Consider the following 21,190-nt stretch of genomic DNA (forward strand, 5'->3'; position numbering starts at 1 on the left):
AATCAATACCACTCAGCTCCTACTTTCAAATGCTCCAGGTCTAGGAAGAAGAAAAAAAACCCAGTACCCTCAAAACGAACAGCAAACTGGCATATGCATCAAATACACAGATTGAAGTGAGCAGATGGGACTTCATTATGGCCTGATCTTGCTCTCTCTTTTATACTTCAGTAACTTTGTACTTTGGAAAAGGTCTCACCAAGCTCAAGGAGTTGGATGCACGGAGGGGGTTAAACCTGTGCGGATCTTCCCTTGTCAAGCTGTGCTCTTGTTGCCAAACAACAACATTTCAATTGTGATTGGTACAAACAGTTGGGTTTCAATGGCAATCTGTCACCTAAGTTTAAGCCCAGTTTTTACTGATGCAACCTACAACTTGCTGGGGGGTTGCTGGCTTTGTTATTTAGTGGGAGAGAAAGAGAGAAAACAAAACAGATGAGTGTTTGTTGGTTTGTTTTTTTTTTCTCTTGTCCGCTCTGTAGTTCAAGGACTTGCTCTGGAGTTTGTTTCCCTAGACTGAAGTTAATACATAAGGAATAAAAGTGAAATTGGCCAATCTAAACCAAAGCACAGCACCTGCATCTCCTTTCTAAAGAAGTCAGGAAGGTCATTTCTGATCTGTTCATTTTCAGGGCTTCTGTGCTCTCTGAGAGCGACGGCTATCCAGCAACATCTGCAAACACTTCCACCCCTAAATCAAAGCAGAAATAATGTCTTAAAAACAAAAGGAAGTCCCTGGGTTCAGCAAATTAAGAAATAAGACATCAATGAGGGAAAAAATGGTCAAGGCTTGGATCCTGATGCAGCTGAAGTAGTTGGGGCAGTTCCATTCAATTCAATGGAGCTAAGAGGATTAATGCTGGCTGAGGACCTGGCTCCTCCCATTTTTCCAGCTGCAAGGCTTAGTTTAGGCTGTTGCCAAGAGGTTAACACTGTGATAATAGGAGAAAGTACTTACATTGGTATATATAGATACATAATTATATTTAAAGAACACTTTGCTACTAGTAACTTTTGTCATTTTAAAATCCATAATTTTAAAACAAAATTATTTCAGAAGAGCAGCAGAGCCTCTTGAGTGAACTCAGAGACTCTCACCCACTCCCAGGCCACTTACTGTCCTAGAAGCAAGTTTAAATGTTATTTCTAAATGCTATTTCTTAAAACATAGGGTGCAACTAAATAAGTAAGGCTCCCAAGGGTCTCTAAGAAGCCAGTGAGTCAACACATAGGCATGGAGTAACAGCAAATCAACCATTCTAAAAAAGGTGCTTCATAAGTCAAGGAAAATAAAAACACACAGCCTCAGACTTACCACAGAAGGCCCTCAGACTTATGAAACTAAACTGCTGTCATGTGGTACAGTGTTAAGACATACATTTCTTTTTTTTTCTTCTTTTCTTTTTTTTACTTCATTTTTTTCCTCTATTTTTTCTTTTCTTTATGTTCTAGAGGGGCAATACACACTGAACCCAGAAAAACAGCTCACCCTAGAAAGTAATTTGGACAAGAATATCAACTTTGATTCATGCTCCTAACACGGTTTTGCTTTGAAAATTGTTGTTCATGCTGCAGAATAAAGTTCCTCCCTCCCCCCTCCAGCCACTGAAACCCACCCCCCCTATCTACAGCTCTCTCCTCTGAAATGTTTCTACCTCTTTGTCTGAAATTATCAATGAGTGGCATCGAGTCAGGACTTCAAAGCACCTAGCAGGGTTGAGTGATATCCCAAAACCAGACACGACGTACAGCTGATGGAGACAGGTATGGACTGACCTTCAGTTCCCACAGAAAGCAAGATGGGTCACTCACCAAAAAGTGACAGCAACAACAAGCCCCTCTTTTATCCCTTCCCTTCCTTCTTTCCATTCTTAAGCTGGGCAGAGCAAATGAGGTTGGGTCCACAAAAAAAAAAAATATTAAAATTAAAAAAAAAGGTTAATAATAATTAAACAACGGCAACAACAACAACGGCAACAACAACAAAATAGGCGTCTCAATGTCTGAGGAAAAGTGGGATTGTAAGTGCAGTATTTCTTCATGTGCAGTTCTTCTACTTCATACGAGTCCCCTTTGGATGAGAAGGCCTAGTGGAATGTGTGCTCCCCTCGGACTATGTGCGACGAGAACTCATAGCGGTCCTGGCTTCGGTAGCCACAGATGTTGCACTCTAGCGGGTCCCGGTAGCCGTGGCAGCCCATGTGGATGGTGTACATGACATGGTCCAGGAAAAGGACGCGACAGTGCTCGCACTTGAAAGCCCTAATTTGCTCCCCTTCTCCATTGATGACCTTGTAGATATCCTTTAAAGAGCCCTTAGAAGCTTTTGTGACATCCAAAGACTTGGCGTCCTCCTTCATATAAGCCGGGCTTGGCTTTCTCTTGGGATTTAAGGCAGAGTTTCCTTGGTAGGACTGGCGGTCTTCGTGGCTGCTCTCTGAGTCAGTAGAATCCAGGCAGCTATTGCTGGGGGAGCCCTCTCTATCCTGGGTTCGACTCTTTGGTCTGATGAGGGAGATGGGGCCATCCATGTTGTTCTCATGACTGTCAGGCGTTTCCCTGCTGATGGGCCTCTCTATCCTGTTGGGATGATAGACCTGAGCGTAAGCTGAGCTGATGACTGGGGCCACCTCTGCAATTGTGCTTGGTGTGTGCTGCATCAGAGGGTGAAGTGCCTCAGCTCCAAGGTAGGTGATTGCATTGTTGATGGCTTGGTCCATCATGTGAGACTGCATCAGCTCAGCCTCCTTCTCATAGGTTAGGTTCATATCAAAGGGAATATCTGGATAGGCAAATCTCATGAGCTTCTCACCTAAGGGACAAGAGCAAACAAATGAGAAAAATCAATGTAATCACTCCAAGGTTTCACTGTAAAAGGGGTGGGGAGAGGGACAGCAAACCCCTGACTTGGGGTGAAATTCATTCGAGTCCAAAGTTACTTTGGCCTCCTTGTTTACTGACCTCCTACTAAGTTAATGTCCTGAATGTCCTGAGATGGGTAAAACCAGCAACCTTGACAACAACTTGCTTTTTGCTTTGTTTTTTTCTCTCACGTGGCTGCAGCGACCTCCAGACCAATTCCAAACCTTCCACTGGACCTGACTCTGCCTGTGCTCCAAGTTAGTAGACACATTAACTGCTAGAAAATGGGATCAAACCACTCTGGTCAATGAAGCTCTGCCAGTTTGTTATGATTAAACAAACTCCCAGAATTAAAGAAGGTGGCACCACACATCCCCTGCACTTGGAGGTGCCTCATCCATACCTTATTACAGGGCTGCAGAGTGAGAAGCCCAAGGAACAGGCACAGGAGGCTGCTGCTGTGGTACCTTTAGTGCTACAATGTCTAAACTCTTCAAGGACAGGAAAAATATAAAATTGACTGCATGCAGCCACAGACTGGAGCAAGTAACAGGAGCACTGGGGGCTGAACTCCCATCTTGCCCTCAGGCTGTGTTGTCTTGGTAGTTCTCCCCTCAACCCCCCCAAAAAAAAAAAAAAAACAACAAAACCTGTCCCCATGATTTTGGGCTGAGAAATAGACACCCTCCTGCCCCCCCTCAGTGTCTATTTAGGCAAGAAAACTAAGTAAAGAAACCATGTGTCAAGCTTAGTTTGATCTGGTAAAAGGCAGAAGCAACTTTCACTGACACAGGATAAAGAAATACATCATGATGATGAAGCTGGTTCCTTCATCACTATGTGAATCCAAATTCACATCCTTGTAACCTTTCAAAAATCAATGTCATTACAGATATGCAAAACCAGAACCACAGGCTGGTAAATTACACTAGTCATGGAGTGTGCTGTGTATCACCCCTCTCCTTTGAAGTTGACAAATTTACCACCAGTAGCACCAGGGCCCAGCTCAGCAGGAGCATTTTCCAGTGATGGTTTTAGAGCGTAAGTACAAAGAAAGTTCATGGAACAACTCTTCTTTTTAAACAGAAAAGGCTACATGTGTAACTATATGTGTAAGAGACAAGTTGTAAACGTGTTCTCACACACAAACATTAGCTAGTTGCTCACAGTAAACCTTTTAAGGTGATTTTACAGTCTGATAAATACTTCTGTTTGGTTTCTGTTGTCTTTGTTACTTTTCACTGGCTCAGTACATAAACACAGACCTTTCCTCAGTAGTGTAAGCTAATAAATTCAAGGAGTCACTGCATACAATTGGTTTGGCTACCCAAGAATTCAAGAACTCCAGAACCTTCTATCACCTTTTGCCAAAATTGCTTGGAACAAAATGTATAACCACCATAAGAAAGAGACAGAACTGTAATCCCAATTCTCTTCCAAACAGCATTAGTACATTTCAACATAGCTATCACTCAGCATTTTATTTTTGACTGCAATAATTCATTCTACTTAGTGTGGCTAATCTTAAAGTGATGCATAAAGAAGGAAATAATTCTACATTATCCATAGAACAATCAAGTTGCCCTTGGAGATGACGCATCACTTTTGGTTGGGAACTTAGCCCTGATTAGCAGGTAATTAAATGCAAGTCTGAAGTGAAGCACGTGAATATTCCTGCTCTCTTAGGCAAAACTGTTTACATGCTTCTGATTAGACACCATGTTCATGTACCTCCCTATGTTTCCCTACAGCCAGCTGGTACTCTTGTAGCTTGCTGCAAGAAAGCACAACGTAGAAAATCATTCCTTTGTTACACATGAGATATTTGGAGAAAAAAAAGGGAAGGAAGGTAGATGGAAACGGTGCTACAGTGATGGCCTTTGTAATCTTACACGACCTAAGGAGGATTCTTGCTATCAAACATCCTCTTTCCAGTGTTTCCACGGTAGGGTGGCTGTCCAGCTGTCCTACCACTGATAGGATGGACAAGTTTTTAAAGGGAGGATCTCCAGCCTCACTTGAAATGGAGCAGCTTCTTCCCAGGTGGAGCTTAAGTGGGACTAGAGAGCTGCAGGAGGCACACGGTGTGTTGGGCACAGTGGGAAGAAACAAGTGAAAATGGAGAAGTCCATTGGTCCCTGTCACTTGCTCTGGCCACCTGTATCATTCCTGTGTTTGAATAAAATACTGGATCTGATCCAGCCACCAAACACACTGTGAGTCCTTTATAGGCTATAGAGATCAAGAAATAACACCCGTCCTTTAGGGACTACTTGGATGAGTGACACAAACCTTATTTTGCTTCTTTTTATCTTCCACATTTAGTTACTCCACCACAGACAGCAGAGAAAACTGTAAATTGCCAGTGACCTGAATTATTAATTTCTTTAATGATGAACCAGTTCCAAAGATGTTAGAGTCTTAGAAATGGAGCATGACATGAAGTAAAGTAAATGACAACATGAGGAGGAAAAGGTGTAAGAAGACACAGAGCTCAAAAGAAAAACCAAACATTAACAAACCAGCCTGAGATGTTTCTCAATTTTAATTCCTCTTTAGCCAAACCTGTACTTTAATCAGATAATAATTTTGAATTTTCATGCAAAATTACCGTCAAGTTCTATTTATTCTTGCCCTACATTAGTCAAGTAGAAGAAACATTCCACACTGTGGTCATCTTACCATATGACATTCAAAAAAACCCCTCTAACCAGGTAACTGAAGCTAGATCCAAGCACACAGACATTGGTGCCCTGTGATACCTGCAGTCCATCTCATAAAGTATCTCAAGCAACTGCAATGCCAGACACTTAGGAGAAAGCTGCAAGCAATCTTGGAAAAAAGCAGTCACAGAATTTACCAGAAGGTAAATTTCTTCCTGACCCCCGTAAACTAGAAGTTGACTCTAACTTGGAAGCAGGTTGATTTTCATCTCTTCCGAGATGCTTGTGTATTTTAAAGTCTCACTATAAGAACCATGGGCTTTATTGCAAGCCACATAAGTGTCTCCTTTTGTATCCTGCCAGTTCTTGAACTCCATGACAGGCTGTGGGAGCGAGCACCACATTCAGACTGAAAATACATGAATCCGCTTCGTGTGAACAGCTTGAAGATGGTTGCTTTCAATTTCACTCGTGTTGGCTTCTCCCTTCATTGAAGGAGAGGCAACAAGTATTCAGACTCTGGCCTCTCACAGGTTATATTTTCTGCCTCCACTATTCCAACAGGTTTGGTAATGCTAGTGCCACACTAGCAGATACATAACCAAGTCTCTCCCTCAGAAATTAACTCTGTTTGCTGAATGCTGCTTCCTTTCCTCCTGAAACTTCAGCCAGAGTAGAGACTGTGGTCCATAACCAAGGTCCCTTGGAGATCGCTGATCAGAAAGAGCAGTAAAGCATTGATAGATGTAGCATGCAAAGGTTTTAGCTTCTGCTTACATGACCTTCTCATAAACACCATTAAGTTGTTTTGGACAGGTGCCACACTTGCAGTATGCACAGGAAAATTTCCTGCAAGCTAGAGAACCATTACAAGTTCTTCCTGATCGAGTTGAATAATATTTCATTGAGGACAAAACAGAAAGAAAAGTGAGGTCATGGTGAAAAAAATAATAGTAGCAAAGCTGAGGCTGCTGGTTCTCAGTTCAAACACTGTGATGCCATGAAAGGTCAGAAAAGGCAGAAAAGTACGATACAATAAATAAGATACAATAAATGTGAAAGATAGCACTGTTGCCCTACAGCAGCTCCCATGAAACCCCGAATTCCTAGCCCCAGAAAAATGGAATACTAAAACAATCTGTTGCTCCTATAGACCAAACAGGTTTATCTAACAAGAAAGTAGCATAGCCTGCTACAGCATAGCTCAGGCAAGCATTTCCAGTGAGTTCATTTGCCTTGGAAGACAAGAGCAACATATAGTCAATTGCATGTGAGTGGGCAAGTAAAAGAACCCTCTGGTCTGGAAAAAAAAAGACAACAAAAAAAGAGACCATAATCTACTCTCTACTCCTTCCAAATTTGGATTCCATTTATACCATCCAAAAAGCAGCTTGATTCAGCTGTGAGGTCACACTGACTGTGCTGCTTTAAAAGCAGGCACAGGTACACCAGGATTGAAGAGAAGGGAACCAGGTCTCCAGCCCTCTCAGGTAAAGTCTCTAGCCCCTGCAAAGGTGACCTCTGAGGGGTTCTGTTCAAGTCTGTGGGCAACCTGAGCTGAAGGGGTGGGAAGGAGGGCGAGGTGTGAGCTGCCCTTCCTCCTTTTCAGGCTGTCATGTTTCTGAGGCCTAGATGCACCAGTGGAAGTGTCAGCATGGTTAACTATTTCACTGCTGATCACAGCCTGAAAAAAACGTACAGCACTTGCTAAGACAACAACTGAGGAAACCTGCTATGATGGGGCCATGTTTACCATCTCATAAAGCTGTGTCTGGCTTCTCAGGAGAGGACCTGGCTCCCATTTCCACCCTCTTCAACCCTAACTGTTGTCCCAGCAGTAAATTAAATCACAGTATAAACCCTCCAGTTCTTATCAGCTATACAGTAATGTCTTTCAGACCACTCTGCAAGACAACAGTCTAACAATTAAGCTGTTATCTCAGAAGGACTAGGAACAATATAGGAAATACTGATGCCTCCCAGTTTCCTGGTGTGGGTTGGGCTGTTCCTGACCTAACCTTGGCTTAGCACTGGTGCTGGGGTATGGTCAGATGACTGAGAGCAGCCCGGTCAGTGTGTCAGTGCCCCCCAGGTGAGCTGCTGCATGCTGCTAGCCCCCTGCTATTCACAGCCATGTGGGTTAGCTTAAAACCACCTTCAGTGGTGATTGAACAAATCCATCTGAAGCTGCATTTACCTGAGGGGCAATGACTTTTCTAAATGGCTGTGTTAATTGCTTGGAGTCTCTGATCCTCTCTCGCTAAGAGTCCTCAGAATGAGTGTATGACACCCTTAAAATCTCAATAACTCTCTTTCCAGGGAGCAAGCATTGATAGCAAATATTACATGACTTTGGAGACCAGCAGCATATAGACCAAATCATTCTCTGTCCCAGCTCCTCTCCTAAGAAGTTTAGCACAGCTTCAGGAGCAGGAAAAAGCAGCTTTAAGCTACAGCTCAAACCCAGTAAAATTCCCCATACTGTTTCCTGTTACAAGCTGAAGAATTTTAAGATGTCAAGATGCAAAGCAAGATATGATTTCTAGGTCTCAGATTGTAAATTTGGTAAGCAGAAGTCATCCAATGCTGGTTTATATTCATCTGTTACTAACTTCATTGTGTACAGAAAGCTGCAATTGGAGCAAGCACTTCTTCCAAGAGAAGTGATGTGATTTTATTTACTCCTGCTGGTATTATCAGACCAGTTGTTGCCAGCTCTCGAGCATTTAATACAAGTTACAACTCTTGACATACTTGTTGTTTTGTGAGGTTTTTTTGTGGTTTGTTTTGTGTTGTGTTTTTTTTTTAAACACACACATGTATGGAGACAGATAACTATGTGAGAATCTTAGATTTATTTGCTGGGGCAAGGAGAAGGAAAGATGACCAGTCTAATTCTCAATGGGCCAGAGAAAAGCTTAGAAAAACCCCAACAAAGCAGCCGTGAGGCACAGTAAAAAGCTCAAAATCGACATGATTCTTGATTTTTTCATTCTCTGGGTTGGTCAAATTCCTAACTTTCAGGATTTCTCGTTGTGATTTAACCATCTCCATTGTTGTCCCTCCCCATCAAAACCCAGTTCTGAGGGCATTACTTCCCTGCTTGCTCTTTTGGCTGTTACAAATGACACGTGACCTGTGCCTATGCACTAAAAATAATAAAAGGCGTATTTCAAGCTTACCCACAAACTTCTGTGGGGTGGAGCTTTTACGCTTTCCCATGTTGCTCGTCAGCTTCTCTATAACAGCAGGTCTCTCAAAAGGCACCAGAGAAATATTGTTGTCCATCACAGGCTCTTGTTCCTTACAATCTTCCATAGGAGGTACTACATGAAACCAAAAAATCGCATCAGACAGGTCTGGTCTACACTTCACAGAGAACACAAATCATTTGAGCCCTGCTGACTGAGCAACAAGTGCAACACAAAATCAACCAAGCAAGGTGCAAGAACACACTGGGCATCAGGACAGAATTCACCCTGTAGCACAGCCACGTTCACAACAGGCCTCTGCCTGGGACTATCTTATTTAGCAGAAGCCCGACTTGAAGCATTTATCGAAGGACTTGTTTTGTTCTGGATATTCAAGACCAGCAGTGAGGAGGGAACACGTGGGAAAACCCATTCTGTAGATCACATTTGCTGTTACTTGCCCTTCAGTAGGGTGACCTGTTGCCCACGTAACTTTTTTGTTACCATTCTTTGTGTATGCCCTCAGCTTCACCCTTACATGACCCGCTTACTGTCCTGCTCTTCTTTCCACACTAATCTCAAGGAGTACAAAACATACAAGGCATTGATGACTTGTGTTTCCTGGGCCTGGCTGAGCACTCCCCAAGACCAAGGCTTCCAGAATGAAGAATCTGTTTGTTAAAGCCTGTTTTCTCTTACAAGAGACTGTAAAATCAACACATGCTGCACTAGAATTACAGGATTAACTTCATATGGAAATTCCCTCCAGAGTTGCTCACAGAAACTATCATTTTTTTAAATTAGCATTTTATCCCTAATAGCAGGTGAAGGCAAGTCTTTTCTGTCTTCCTACTTTTTGGGTTCAGCAGGGAGCATTCCCATGCTAACTACAGTAGGGGAATGCTCATACATTGCCCTTGAGACAGTAAAAGGCAATTAATGACCCCTTCTGTCTTGACTCCTTCCACTCTTGGTCACTTGTTGGGTTAGAGAATAAGGTGCCAGAGCACAAGAAGTGTATGAATTGCCTGGGCTACTGACCAGAGTGGCTACAAACTCACACAGGGTTTTATGGCACTAAATACATACAGAGTGGTCTGTTTCTGTTGAGCATCCTCTTATAAACTCCAGGAAGGCTCAGTGATATCATGCTGCAGATCAGGCCCAGAGAATCAGAGTCGTTTGCAATCTATGTCAAAAGCCTGATTCCACGTGTAGCTCTTCCCACTGCTCTGCTGCCATGAATTTCATATATGGCCTAATAATCCTGCATTCATCATCATCATCATGTAGGAAGAGAAACCTGAGAAGGATCAGCCATTAGTCTGTGCTCTGAGGGGTAAAAATTTTGTTGAGGAGAAAAATGGATGGCAGAGAAACAACCTGGGATGACCTTACCAAGGGTTCCTACAGTTTGTCAACTATGAGCAACCCATTGCAATCTCTCCATTAGATCAACATTCCAGAGAAGTCATGGGGGGTACTGCAGAGGTGGTAGAAAAGGACTGAAGCCCATGTCTTCTGCTATGTCTTCTGCTAGTCCTCCTCTGGTCTCTCAGCACAGCAGCCTCTCATGTCACAGATACCTCCTCCTGAGCCTGTGCCTTACATGAACACCACCAGCCTACTTGCTTCTACCTTCAGGATCCTAATATGGAATAATCACTCCCCTGGTCTTAAACGTGCAGCTATTTGCTAGCATATGACACACAAAAAATGGGGTGATAAAAGCCTCTTCTTTGCCTTCTTTCTAGTAAGGAAAAGCAAATACCAGACAATTCCAAAACAGAGTGACTGCTCAGGTGAACTTCTCAATTCAGACATTCATAGTAAGAAAACATGGCAATTTATTCATTTGATTCCATTTGTGCCTCTGCTGCTAAGGAAAGCTGAGCACTTTGAGGCTCAGGCTCTACCATATGCTGTAAAATGATTTACTCTGCTGCTTTTTTATTTGTACAGGATGCTCCCCCTGAGAAACACAATGGCTTCTCATTTACAAGGCAGTCCTGCTGGCATTAGTGAGAGAGAGGAAGAAAAAAGCATAAATATGAAATTAATCTCATGTTGCAACAAAATGGGATGCAGTGTTCCAGTGACCTAATTAATGCCCAGTGCAGACTGGGAGGTCTGGAATACTTTAATAGCTAGGGCTAAATTTTTCAAGGTTATTTCAATGCCATGCATGGTCCAGTGCACTAGTTCTACTCAAGTATTTACCAATGTGATTTTAGAAGAAAGGGAAGATTCTATCTGTTGATTTTCACTGGGAACTGCCATCTGACTGTCCTCTTGGCTCACCAAAAATCAGTGCATGCACATACACGGGCTCTATGCAGAACCCCAGAGCCCTGCCCAGTGGCAATACCTGTCCTCATGGTCACGGGCCAGGTTTGCATGGCAGTGACACCAGGCTGGGGGTGTGGACCTCAGGAGGTGCAGAGGGCTCTAAATCCCTCCCGGGAAGATTTCCTAAAGGTATGCTGGCTTCATTGGAGTACACTTGCTTACCATATCCATTGAAAACCTCCTGATTTCTTTCACAGCCATCTGATAAAGCCCCAAATGTAGTGACATTTGTATGTCTTGAAACAATGAAGTAATAATTAAATGATTCTACTGTTGGGCATACGCGTGTAAAATTTCCTAGATGGAATCTGAAACATTTCTTCCATGAGTAGTGCTAAAAAAGACATCTGCTCCTCTCTAAGTCAGGCAAAAATTCTGCTTGGTCTCCTCACCAATAAAAGCATTTTCTTTTCTGTCTTTCATGCTGCAAGCACTTTTTTTTTCCCACCTCAGAACTCAATTCTGTAATCCAGGGCAAGGCTCTTTTGCAACAGAATCACTACATCACACCAGTATTGGTGTTATGAAGGGAATAAGTGACCAGAATCTGTTTTGTTATGTAGATTTCCTGGGAGAAGGGAGAGATGGAAACAGCCCCGTTTCTGAGACAATATAAATTACATGCAAAACTGGACCCAACAGGTGAGATGTCAGATTTTTAAAAACCCAAAGAGCTAAAAATCATATTGTCATTTCTAGGTCTACTGATTTTCATTTCAATTTTTAAAACTCTAAACATAAGGGAAAAAAAGCCCAGCCTGTACCATCTTTTTGAGGAAAGAGAAATGACAAAAGGGGAAAACCAAACCAATCCCACACAACCAACAGCACAGATCAGCTGCTCTGTGGTAGGAGCTCATGTGTGCACATTCACTCTGCAGTAAAACTCATTCCATTTTTGGCTGTATTTCATTGTACTTCATTACCTTAGTAGTGGGAGCTACTGAAGAACAGCTGACACATCATAACTACCTTTGATCCAGCAACTCATCTTATGCTGTGAACTGACAGTCTCAGCTCTGGAAGGCTTTTTTATTCTACAAACCAAGTGTCTAGTCCATGAAAAGCCCACACTTGAGCACATTTCTGTTCAGGGATGTCCTTAATTGGCTGCCAGGGTGCAGTCCTGGGCTGCCCATGCAAATCTTCAGCTTCTCTGACACTGTTCAAGTCCTCAATTGCAGTTAACACCAAATGTTGTTTTTAAGCCCATACTCTCAATACACAAACCTGGATGGTCTTCAGAACAGTGGCCTTATTTTCCTGAAGGCACTGGCCTTTGGATCTTAGTGCTCTGAGTGACTACCTGTTAGCTTTTGCTTCTTAATTTGTAAGAAACCACACAGACTGTTCAAAACGTTTATGCTATTCCATTGAGGAAAGAATAGGGGGGAAAAAAGCAGAAGTATAAAAATTACCCAGGGTGTAATTTGCTGATAAATACTTTTGTGTGCAGACAACAGGCACTGGGCTAAGTTTCAGCTGGTATAAATTAGTATTACTCCATCAACCTCAATTTCCTTTCCTAAGCTCACAAGATTGCTATTTAAAAGAAGTGTGTGTGTGCAGAGAAATGACAGGAAATATTCCCATGGACCCTGGTGGGAAGTCTCCTGTGGGACCAGCATTTTAACGATGTTTTAAGCAACCATGTAAGAGGGAAGGACACAAGGCCATTGTGTGTTTTATGTGGAGCTGGCCTTTGAGCCTAGCACAGCCTAGGGCTTCTTTCTCCTTCTCCTAAAGAGAGTATCCCTCTCCATTCCACTCCAAGAATTTCCCTGGACTTCTTGCTTGGTGGAGATGAAGAAGAACACATAACTGGGCGTAAACCACAGCTGGCATTGAAAACTTCTCCCTGTTCATTCCTGTAAAAATAATTCTCTTGGAATTTAGAGGTTGTCACTTTTGTCACTAATTTCTACCTTCAGAGCCAGCTTCACTTAGCTGAAAATTGCCAGCAACAAAGTCATGGGAGGTCTCTTGCAGCAGCCATCGTGCTGAGCAGGGGACCAGACCTAGCCACAAGCAGGGGCAGCTCAGCAAGCAGCTGGCACCCTGTGAGAAGATGGAGAGAGGCCCAGAGACTTGTACATTCCTACCCACACATGGAAACTAGCCCTTCTTCCCCTCCTCTCACTTCCCCTCGTGGCTTTTGTCAGGTGATCTAGCCATCTGCAAGACAATGATAATTGAAATTCAAGGCCTCATCAGGCCATGGCAAAAGCACCAAGTAGTTGTCTGTAGTATGCCTATAAACTGATCAGCTTGAGCACAATGCTTGGAAAAAATCCACACTCTCTAGGGGCTGCCTCCAGTTTTCTGGAACAATTCATCCCTGCAGAAATCATTTAGACTGAGGTTAAACATTGGCCATATTGGTTGAGACCCAGCACAGCCGCCTGCAGCCTCAAAAGAGGATGCCAAGAGGGATAAGAAAATCCCCACCTCTACCTGTTCTGTGCATGATGATGATATAGTGACCAGCAGTCACACTAGAACCCATTCAGAGACTTCAAAACACTCAGCAAGAACAAAATACTTAAAAAAAAAAACATTGGGAAAGTGAGTAATAAAAATTTAATCCCAATGTGATGCAAAATAAACCCCAGATTGAAATCTCTGAAGCATAAACTCACTCATCCTCAGGAATCTCCTTTCCATGTCTGACATGAGAGAGAAGGAGAGGATTTCATTTTCCAGGGTTAGTGCCTCTGTAGTTCTAGGAGAAAGGATTTTGCTGCAGACCTGTACAAGTTGGTGCTCATGACCCTCACTCCCACACGGAGCTTCACGAGTGGGAGTGATTTATTTAAAGATTTATTCCTGGTCCCAACTGAATTGCTGCCTGTCCTCCCTGTGCCCTTACTCAACAGCTAAAGAGAGACAGGGGATCAAACATCCCCTTAAACATTCACCAGGGGAGATTTAGACATAGTTGCCCAGAGGAGAAAGAGGCACTAGTTGAATTCAAAGTGCTGGTTTAAGCCAATTTTCTTGAGAAAAGTGAAGTGGCTTCATGGTTATTTCTACTTTTAAGCCCAAGCAAAGTCAGTCAGGCTGTAAATAAAAGAACTGTACACACAGGGGTTGCACTGTTAGAGAACTGCAGTTGGTAGAAAAATCAATGCAAGGTCAACAATTCCAGCTTCTTTGGTAGACAAGGTTAAGGACTCACCCTTCTTGTTACAGCATTAAAGCTTTAGATTTCCTCCCAAGTACACCCATCAACAAGAGTAAACACAATTTTCATAAACAAATCAATAATAAACTCAGAGCTGAGTGGAATTTGGGGAGATGCTCCACAACGTGAGCCCTGAAACATCCTGCCTGCCATAACTCTATCAGCCTACTGTTCTTTCCCTAAGGAAAGGCTGTCTGAAATCATCACCCAGCTGGTTAATAAGACAGGCACACCCTTGTAGAGTGAAGGGTATCTATTTTATTGGGAATGGAGTTGGTGATTAAAACCCTCCTGTCAACTAAGTGCTCCATCCAACAGACCAAGAACACAACAGGGACCTGCAAAGAGCAAAGCCCTGAAATCAGTCTCTCCACTGACTTCTACCAACATCAAGTCAGGCCCAGAGCAGATAATCACTAACTGAAACATCTTTCAAGTCATCAATTCCATTTTAAAGGTTCACTTTAGTCCCCAGGGTGACTGCAAAGACAGCAATAACTTAGTAGAGCTGCATGAACATTTTGGCAATGTCTACTAAATACTTTTTAAATCATAGGATCACAGAGTGCCAGGTTGGAAGGGACCTCAAGGATCATCAGGTCCAACCTTTTTAGGTAATACTACAGTTTCTATGAATGCCTTTATAGGATTACATTGTTCAGTGAAAAGTACTCCTTAAAATATTCTGGTGATGTTCTTTTGCCAAAGAATAACCCCTACTAGAAATGCTGAATATTTTTCATTTCAGCTTGCATTTATAGGTTTTTAGAAGGGACCTTTCAGAACTTTTACATCATTAGCTTCCAAATGAAGCCACATGACTCCACTCAACAATGACAAGCAAAATATGAAAAAGGAAAAAAAAGAGGAAATATTATTTTGCCTTCTCATTTACCTACCATCTAACTTTTTGGTATTCTTAGGCACAAGGTAATTTTTAAGCAAAATGTAAAATGTACGATTTTTACATTTTCTGATCAGTAAAAAATCTTAAATACTTCAAGTACCAAGCACCTAAAGACAACTTTTTAAAGTTAAAAAATGTTCAGTTGTAGAACAGTTTCCAAAACTCTAATTTTGAATGAAATGAGAACAATTTTTAGACAGCTACCACTTAGGATTCAGATAAGCCTACAACCCTGCAGTCTGAGACATTCTGCTCACTATCCCTACTAATAGCTACAGAAGTCTTTTTTATAACAAATTCATGGAGTTTGACATTTCTTGCTTTCAACAATCTTTTTGGCAATTTTCAGCCTTTATGTACATTAACACATGCAGTGTTAGTTAACATATTAACACTAGCACATTTAAATGCATATAAACATTATTTTTTTGTTACAATGACTTTCATCAACACTGGTTAATTCCATTCTGCTCTGAAGATTTTTATATCTATCCCCTCTCTTGTTTTGGAATATAAGATAATATTACAGGGAGTAGAAATAATGACTTCTGAACACCTCCACCATCTGTATCTCTTATCAGTTGCTAGCAGAAAGGAAGGGGAGGGGGATCCTACATCTTCTATGTGGCTTAGTTACTTTTTAGGGTAAGTTTGCACAGCTGACTGTTTTATTTTCATGTCTGCATATTTATACATACTGAAAAGTTAGGCACTGACTTCAAAAAATAATCAGCAAACTCAGTGCAATGGAACTGGAGAAAGTGAGGGAGGATTTTTGCCCATCTTGCCTCCTCCTGCCTATCTCAGCGTAAGCCACGTATAAGGTGGAAGTGATGCAAAGCTGAAAGGAAGGAAGAAACAGATGGAAAAAAAACACAACACACAACAAAACACAACCCCGCAAGAGATGCTCCAAGTCCAGGAGACCTCAAAGAGGTTTCCACCCACCATGGTGACTCATGACCTGCCCAGCAGCCTCCATACTGACATTCTGCAGATAGTTGTGGCAGCGTTCCTTGTGCTCCTCCAGCGAACTGCGCTGCTTGTAGCTCCGGCCGCAGTAGTTGCACTTGTGAGGCTTCCCCACTGCCAAAAGAACAACAGCATCAGGTCAGATCCACTGCAGCCCGCTTCATGCTATCACACCTTGGCAACCAACAACCCTTGACAATGGAAAGGCACCTGAGAAAGGTTACTGGAGTCCCAGGCCTTTTTCCCAGCCCCGTTTTGCCACCACACACACACACACCTCCTCCCACCCGCCGGGTCCTCGGCCCCATCCGTTTCTCACACAAATGCAAAGCATCAGCAGAAGGAAAAAAAGAGGCAAAGCAAATAAACAGTTGACAAGAGGGGGGCAAACAAGTCAAACAGCTGAATCACACCCCAGCCCTGCCAGCGTGTCACCCAGTCTCGTGGGAAAGAAACTTCTGAGACATTTTTGCCTGTGGTAGGAATAGTTGCCTTTGCAAAACTGGGCTGCCCCAGTGGCCTAATTCTGCTCCCGACCACAGGGAAACCCATGACGTGGCCCAGAGGAGTTCTTCCTTTCTTGAGACAACTTGGTCAGAATTACTAAGGGCTGGTTGGAAAATAAAAGACAACAGAAAGTAACTTTGCTAATGGCACCGTTACGTACCAGAACTGAGCTGCCACCATTAATACCCAGAGAGCATGACAATCTATATAAATACATATTTAAAAAAACACAAAGGACCACATAGAATTAAAATTAAGCTGGATGAACACAAGGTATAACCCCAGGTTTTAATTTTTTCACTTGGCAGCATTATGAACTAATGGCAAATGCCTCTCAGTACATGCAAAACTTGGCACTAGATTCTCATCAAGTATATCCTTTTCGTAGCATGTCATTAAGAAACCACAAGAATGGCCTAACCCAAGGCCAGAAAGCCAGCCAGAAGTGTATTTTGCCAAGCCATGCTAATAAAGGTTTTTAATATAATTTAGGCTTGTAAAACATGAACGTTTATTCTCTAATAACTAAAGAGCTATTAAGCCAGTACTGCAAGTCTAGTAAAACCCCACCAGCTGCGATTTTCAGAGCTGGCTGAGGGATGGGGAAGGTCAAACTTCTTCCAGAGTTTTGAAAGTCTTAGGTAAGACTTTCAGCTTCTGGCCAAAGAAATGGAGGACATCCTCTGTTGGATAATATACGTGTTTCTATTGGGTTTGTCCCAATATTGAAAGCTTTCCACGATCACTCACACTTGATGAAATTGAAGCTGTACTAATTGCAGCCAAAATGCACCGTCACCACTGGGATAGGAAAATGCAGGGGAGACTGCAGGGAGGAGCCCCATGGCCAACAAGAAGCTGCACAGAGAACTCCTTGTGTTGGGGCTGAAGCCCCAAACATCAAAGACCCAGAGCCAGGGAAATTCTCTGGGGCCTCCTACGTGGGCATCTGGGTGTGCCCCACGTCACCTTTATGATGGGAGATAAAACCTGAGCCTCCGGTATCAGAGGCGGTAGAACATTTTCAACTGTTTTTGTCTCAGAGGAAAAAAAAAGGGACTTGGTAAAAAGAACATGCTTGCAGAAAGTTTGTTTTTCTCAAAAAGTGTGTTTGTGTGTGCAGTTCAGTGACACAACCAGGTCTTCCACTGGGGGGAAAGAAAGGTTCTTTTAATAAGTGTCTGAACCGTGAACTTCTCTTTATTTAAAGATAGGGCTTATCCCCTGTGAAGTATGTCCTCAAACAGTTGCTATGGTCTTTATTTTATTTTGCTCACTAGTTTATGCTGTTGCCACAGCTGGCATTGGTACTGGGAATCTCACTGGAGGCCAAGTCTGAGGCTCATTATCATTCCCACAGTAATTGCCCTGGACATGAATGATCTGGATCGAGCCTCTCAGCCCTTAAACTTGAACCAACTATCTCATTCTGGAAGCACCTTTAGGAAAAGACACTGACAGCTCCCTAGGAGGGAAAGACTTTTATCATCCCCATTACAATGCTTCATCATGCACCTAGATGGCATCAACACCTGTCAGTCTGATGCCTCTATTAGAAACCAGCTTGGTGTCTCATAAAAAAAAAATCCAGTGCAATTGAAGGGATTCAGTTAACCAAGTTGAAGCAGGGCTGAAATAGCCCACCTGGTTTGGCTACATCAGGTTATCAAGCAACTTATATCAGCTGTAAGATGCAAGGGAAAGGGTTGATTGCTTTCAGCTACAATTAAATACATTATGGTTAAGCACAAAGAAACATATTCCCCTACAAGCTTGCAGTACAAAAAAAAATGATTCAACCATCTAAAATATGTTGGCGTTACACCTCTTTAAATGGTTGCTCCCTGCATTGCAACAATTCCACAAACTTCACACAGGCAAGGCTGAGCTTTTCCACCAACGTTCAGCTATCCAAATCCCATCCAATTTCCAGGTTCACAGAGACGATACAAGGTAATGATAAAGGCACCACTTCTACATGCAATATGGGATTTGAGGAATGTAACTCCCCAAGGAAAGCAATACTCCAGCACACATGCTCTTTCCTCTGGGGAGAAAATAAGAGAACAAACAACATGTGACAAATGTTAGTCATGTTGCCTAATACACAACTGGAAGCTGCTCAGACACAATCATAAAGAACCAAGTTTGTGAGCTCTAGTTCAGGAGAATTGAATACAACCCCCTTGGGTTTATTTCCAAATTCTGTCTCCTCTCTTCTACAGATGCAATCACATCACAGCCCCACACGTGTAAAATCTGATTTATGCTGCACCATTATGCAAAGTGCCCGTGACATGGGTAGCAGCACCATTGATCAGGTCAAACCACAGTGGAATCGCTCCCGATAGCAGCGCCTTGCGTCACCAGCCGTTCTCCCAGCCCTTTTGCTAAGAGGTGCAGCTAACCAAGGTAGCAATTACACTCTGGGTTTTAGAAACCTCGTCGTTGTGACAAATGTCAACTCATTGAAATAGCTCCAGATTTCCCCTCGTAGTCTCAAAGTAACTCATGACAAAATATACATACATATATACTTGTGGACGTGAACGTTACCAGTGGGCGTACATTTTTCCGTATTCCTTATTACCCAACAGAGAGCTGTAAAAGGGCATAAAATCATTCAGTTCCGGTGATCTCCCCAACAACACATTTTGTTCCACATAATCAACCACTGTCTGAAACCTCATGACTGCCGAGAGAAATTTCAGCCTTTGTCAAACACTATAGAGTCAAACAGACTTCATAATAAATATTTGCCCCCAAAACATGTGGCTTGCACTACTACTGAGCATGAGCAATCTTGGTCTGTAGACCAAAGACTGAAGGCAAAGAGTCCAACACTGCTCTACTCTAACAAAACCCTCTCCGAGCCCCCACTGAAGGCAGCTCTTTCCATCACAGAGCCATCTCCACTTGGCTCAGCTTGCTATGAAGTTGCCTCCTCTGAGGTCCTCACTGAAGATGATGGTAGTGGGACACAACATCCAGCATCGTGCACAACCACCTCTGCCAATACTAGTGGCAACCAAGCCAAGCAGTTTGAAAATCTCTGGTTTGGGGTAATTATTCCTTTATGGCCTTTTCAGGGTAAGCAATCAGATAAAAAATTACCATCTCTCATTCTCATAGAAACGACAACACAGTGAAAGCAAACAAGCCCAAAACCTTGATAAATCTTCCATCTGCTGTTGAACTGGGAAAGACCAGGGCACTGGGCAAAACCCAGTGGCCATACCTACGGAATAGCAAAAGCTTGAACAAGGTAAAAAACCACTTTGTATTTCTAACGGAAACATCAGAATTTCCACCTGTTTAAGCTCAGGTTCACGTATATAACAACGTGGCACAGAAAACCCACAGTGGAGTCTCAGCCTCAAATGGAAAATATTGTGACAGTCACCGTGAAAAAGTCATTTAAATTTGATCCGCTTTTTACCATGAAATGGGTAAATCACTCGCCAAAATTCACAGAGTTTGATTGGGAAATTAAAAGGCTCATGTCAAGGGAGGAAGCTAAAGGAGGAGAACACAAAAGGCAAGGTCTTTCTGAGTTTACTTGGAGTCCTGTGGGTGAACTTTGATAGCTGAGAAGTCTGCGTGCAGCGACAATAAGATGGTGTAACTCTAAGGTCAATATTCAAGACAGAAAGCAGACTCAGACGTGGGGAAGCTTCTTTAAAGTCATAAAAAAAGGTCAGGGAAAGAGAAAGAGCCCTTAAGGCATTCGCACAGCGTTTTCTTCTCAGAAGAGAGGGGAGTGCATAGCTGAATATAAAGTAAGTCAAAGGGAAGTAACAAGGCATCCCAGGTAATACTTTGCCATAAGCAGATAACATGAGAAAGGCCTACAGAAGAGGTTAACAGCAACAACACACTTGGCTGAGCTAAAATCCTGCCTCCACAGAGACCAACGACAAAACATGCACCCCATTTCAGCAGTCAGGATCAACTCCTCCCGCATTTCCCTGTTGCTAGTACCACATTGTCCTCTGCAGTGGCGCCGAGCACAGCTCCTTCCCGTCCACCTGCCCGTGTCCCGAGTCCCAGCAACAACTCAGCAGCCACCAGGAGCAGCTTGGACAGGAAAGGGCATTGCTATGCCCGCCCAATGCAGGGACTAGAGACTTTGCACTCCGCTTTGGTATCAGACTTTTATTATTTGTGTATTATCACCCCACCTGGGCCTTGGAAGGGAAGCCAGCCAAGATTTCTGAACTAAGTGGCCACTTGATGTAGCTGCTTCCAGCTTGGGGAAGTTCCTCTGAGTGCAGCTCACCGAATGCCACTTATTTCTGTCAAATCTGAACTCCCCCTAAGCCTCCAGCACCCCATGGCTGGAGGAAACCCCAGTACTCTCCAACTGAACATTTCTGAAGGACCAGCAAAGAAGTTAAACTGTTCTTTGGAGCTGAGACACCTCACTCAGTGAGGCAGCAGATTTCACTGTCACGATCATAACCAGTATCGATTCATTTTATCTTCTTTCTTCCCTAAAAACTGGAAGCTGCCTGGGAGAGGGGAGCTGTTCTGCCACTACACGGTGCCAACTACA

The 21,190-nt window shown here is 43.0% G+C and overlaps 1 protein-coding gene across 1 annotated transcript in view; it reads right to left on the reverse strand.

The window, feature by feature from the left end:
- Positions 1-2,056: 2,056 nt before the first annotated feature.
- Positions 2,057-21,190, reverse strand: part of IKZF2 (IKAROS family zinc finger 2) — a 111,003-nt gene continuing 91,869 nt past the window's right edge. The window contains exons 6-8 of the mRNA XM_051623172.1: positions 16,105-16,242; positions 8,708-8,851; positions 2,057-2,812 (exon numbers count right to left, since the gene is read on the reverse strand). Coding sequence (XP_051479132.1) covers positions 2,088-2,812; positions 8,708-8,851; positions 16,105-16,242 — 1,007 coding nt within the window. The 3' untranslated portion in view covers positions 2,057-2,087. The remainder of the gene's footprint in view (positions 2,813-8,707; positions 8,852-16,104; positions 16,243-21,190) is intronic.

Source organism: Apus apus, chromosome 6, assembly GCF_020740795.1.
Source record: "Apus apus isolate bApuApu2 chromosome 6, bApuApu2.pri.cur, whole genome shotgun sequence".
Classification (NCBI taxonomy): domain Eukaryota; kingdom Metazoa; phylum Chordata; class Aves; order Apodiformes; family Apodidae; genus Apus; species Apus apus.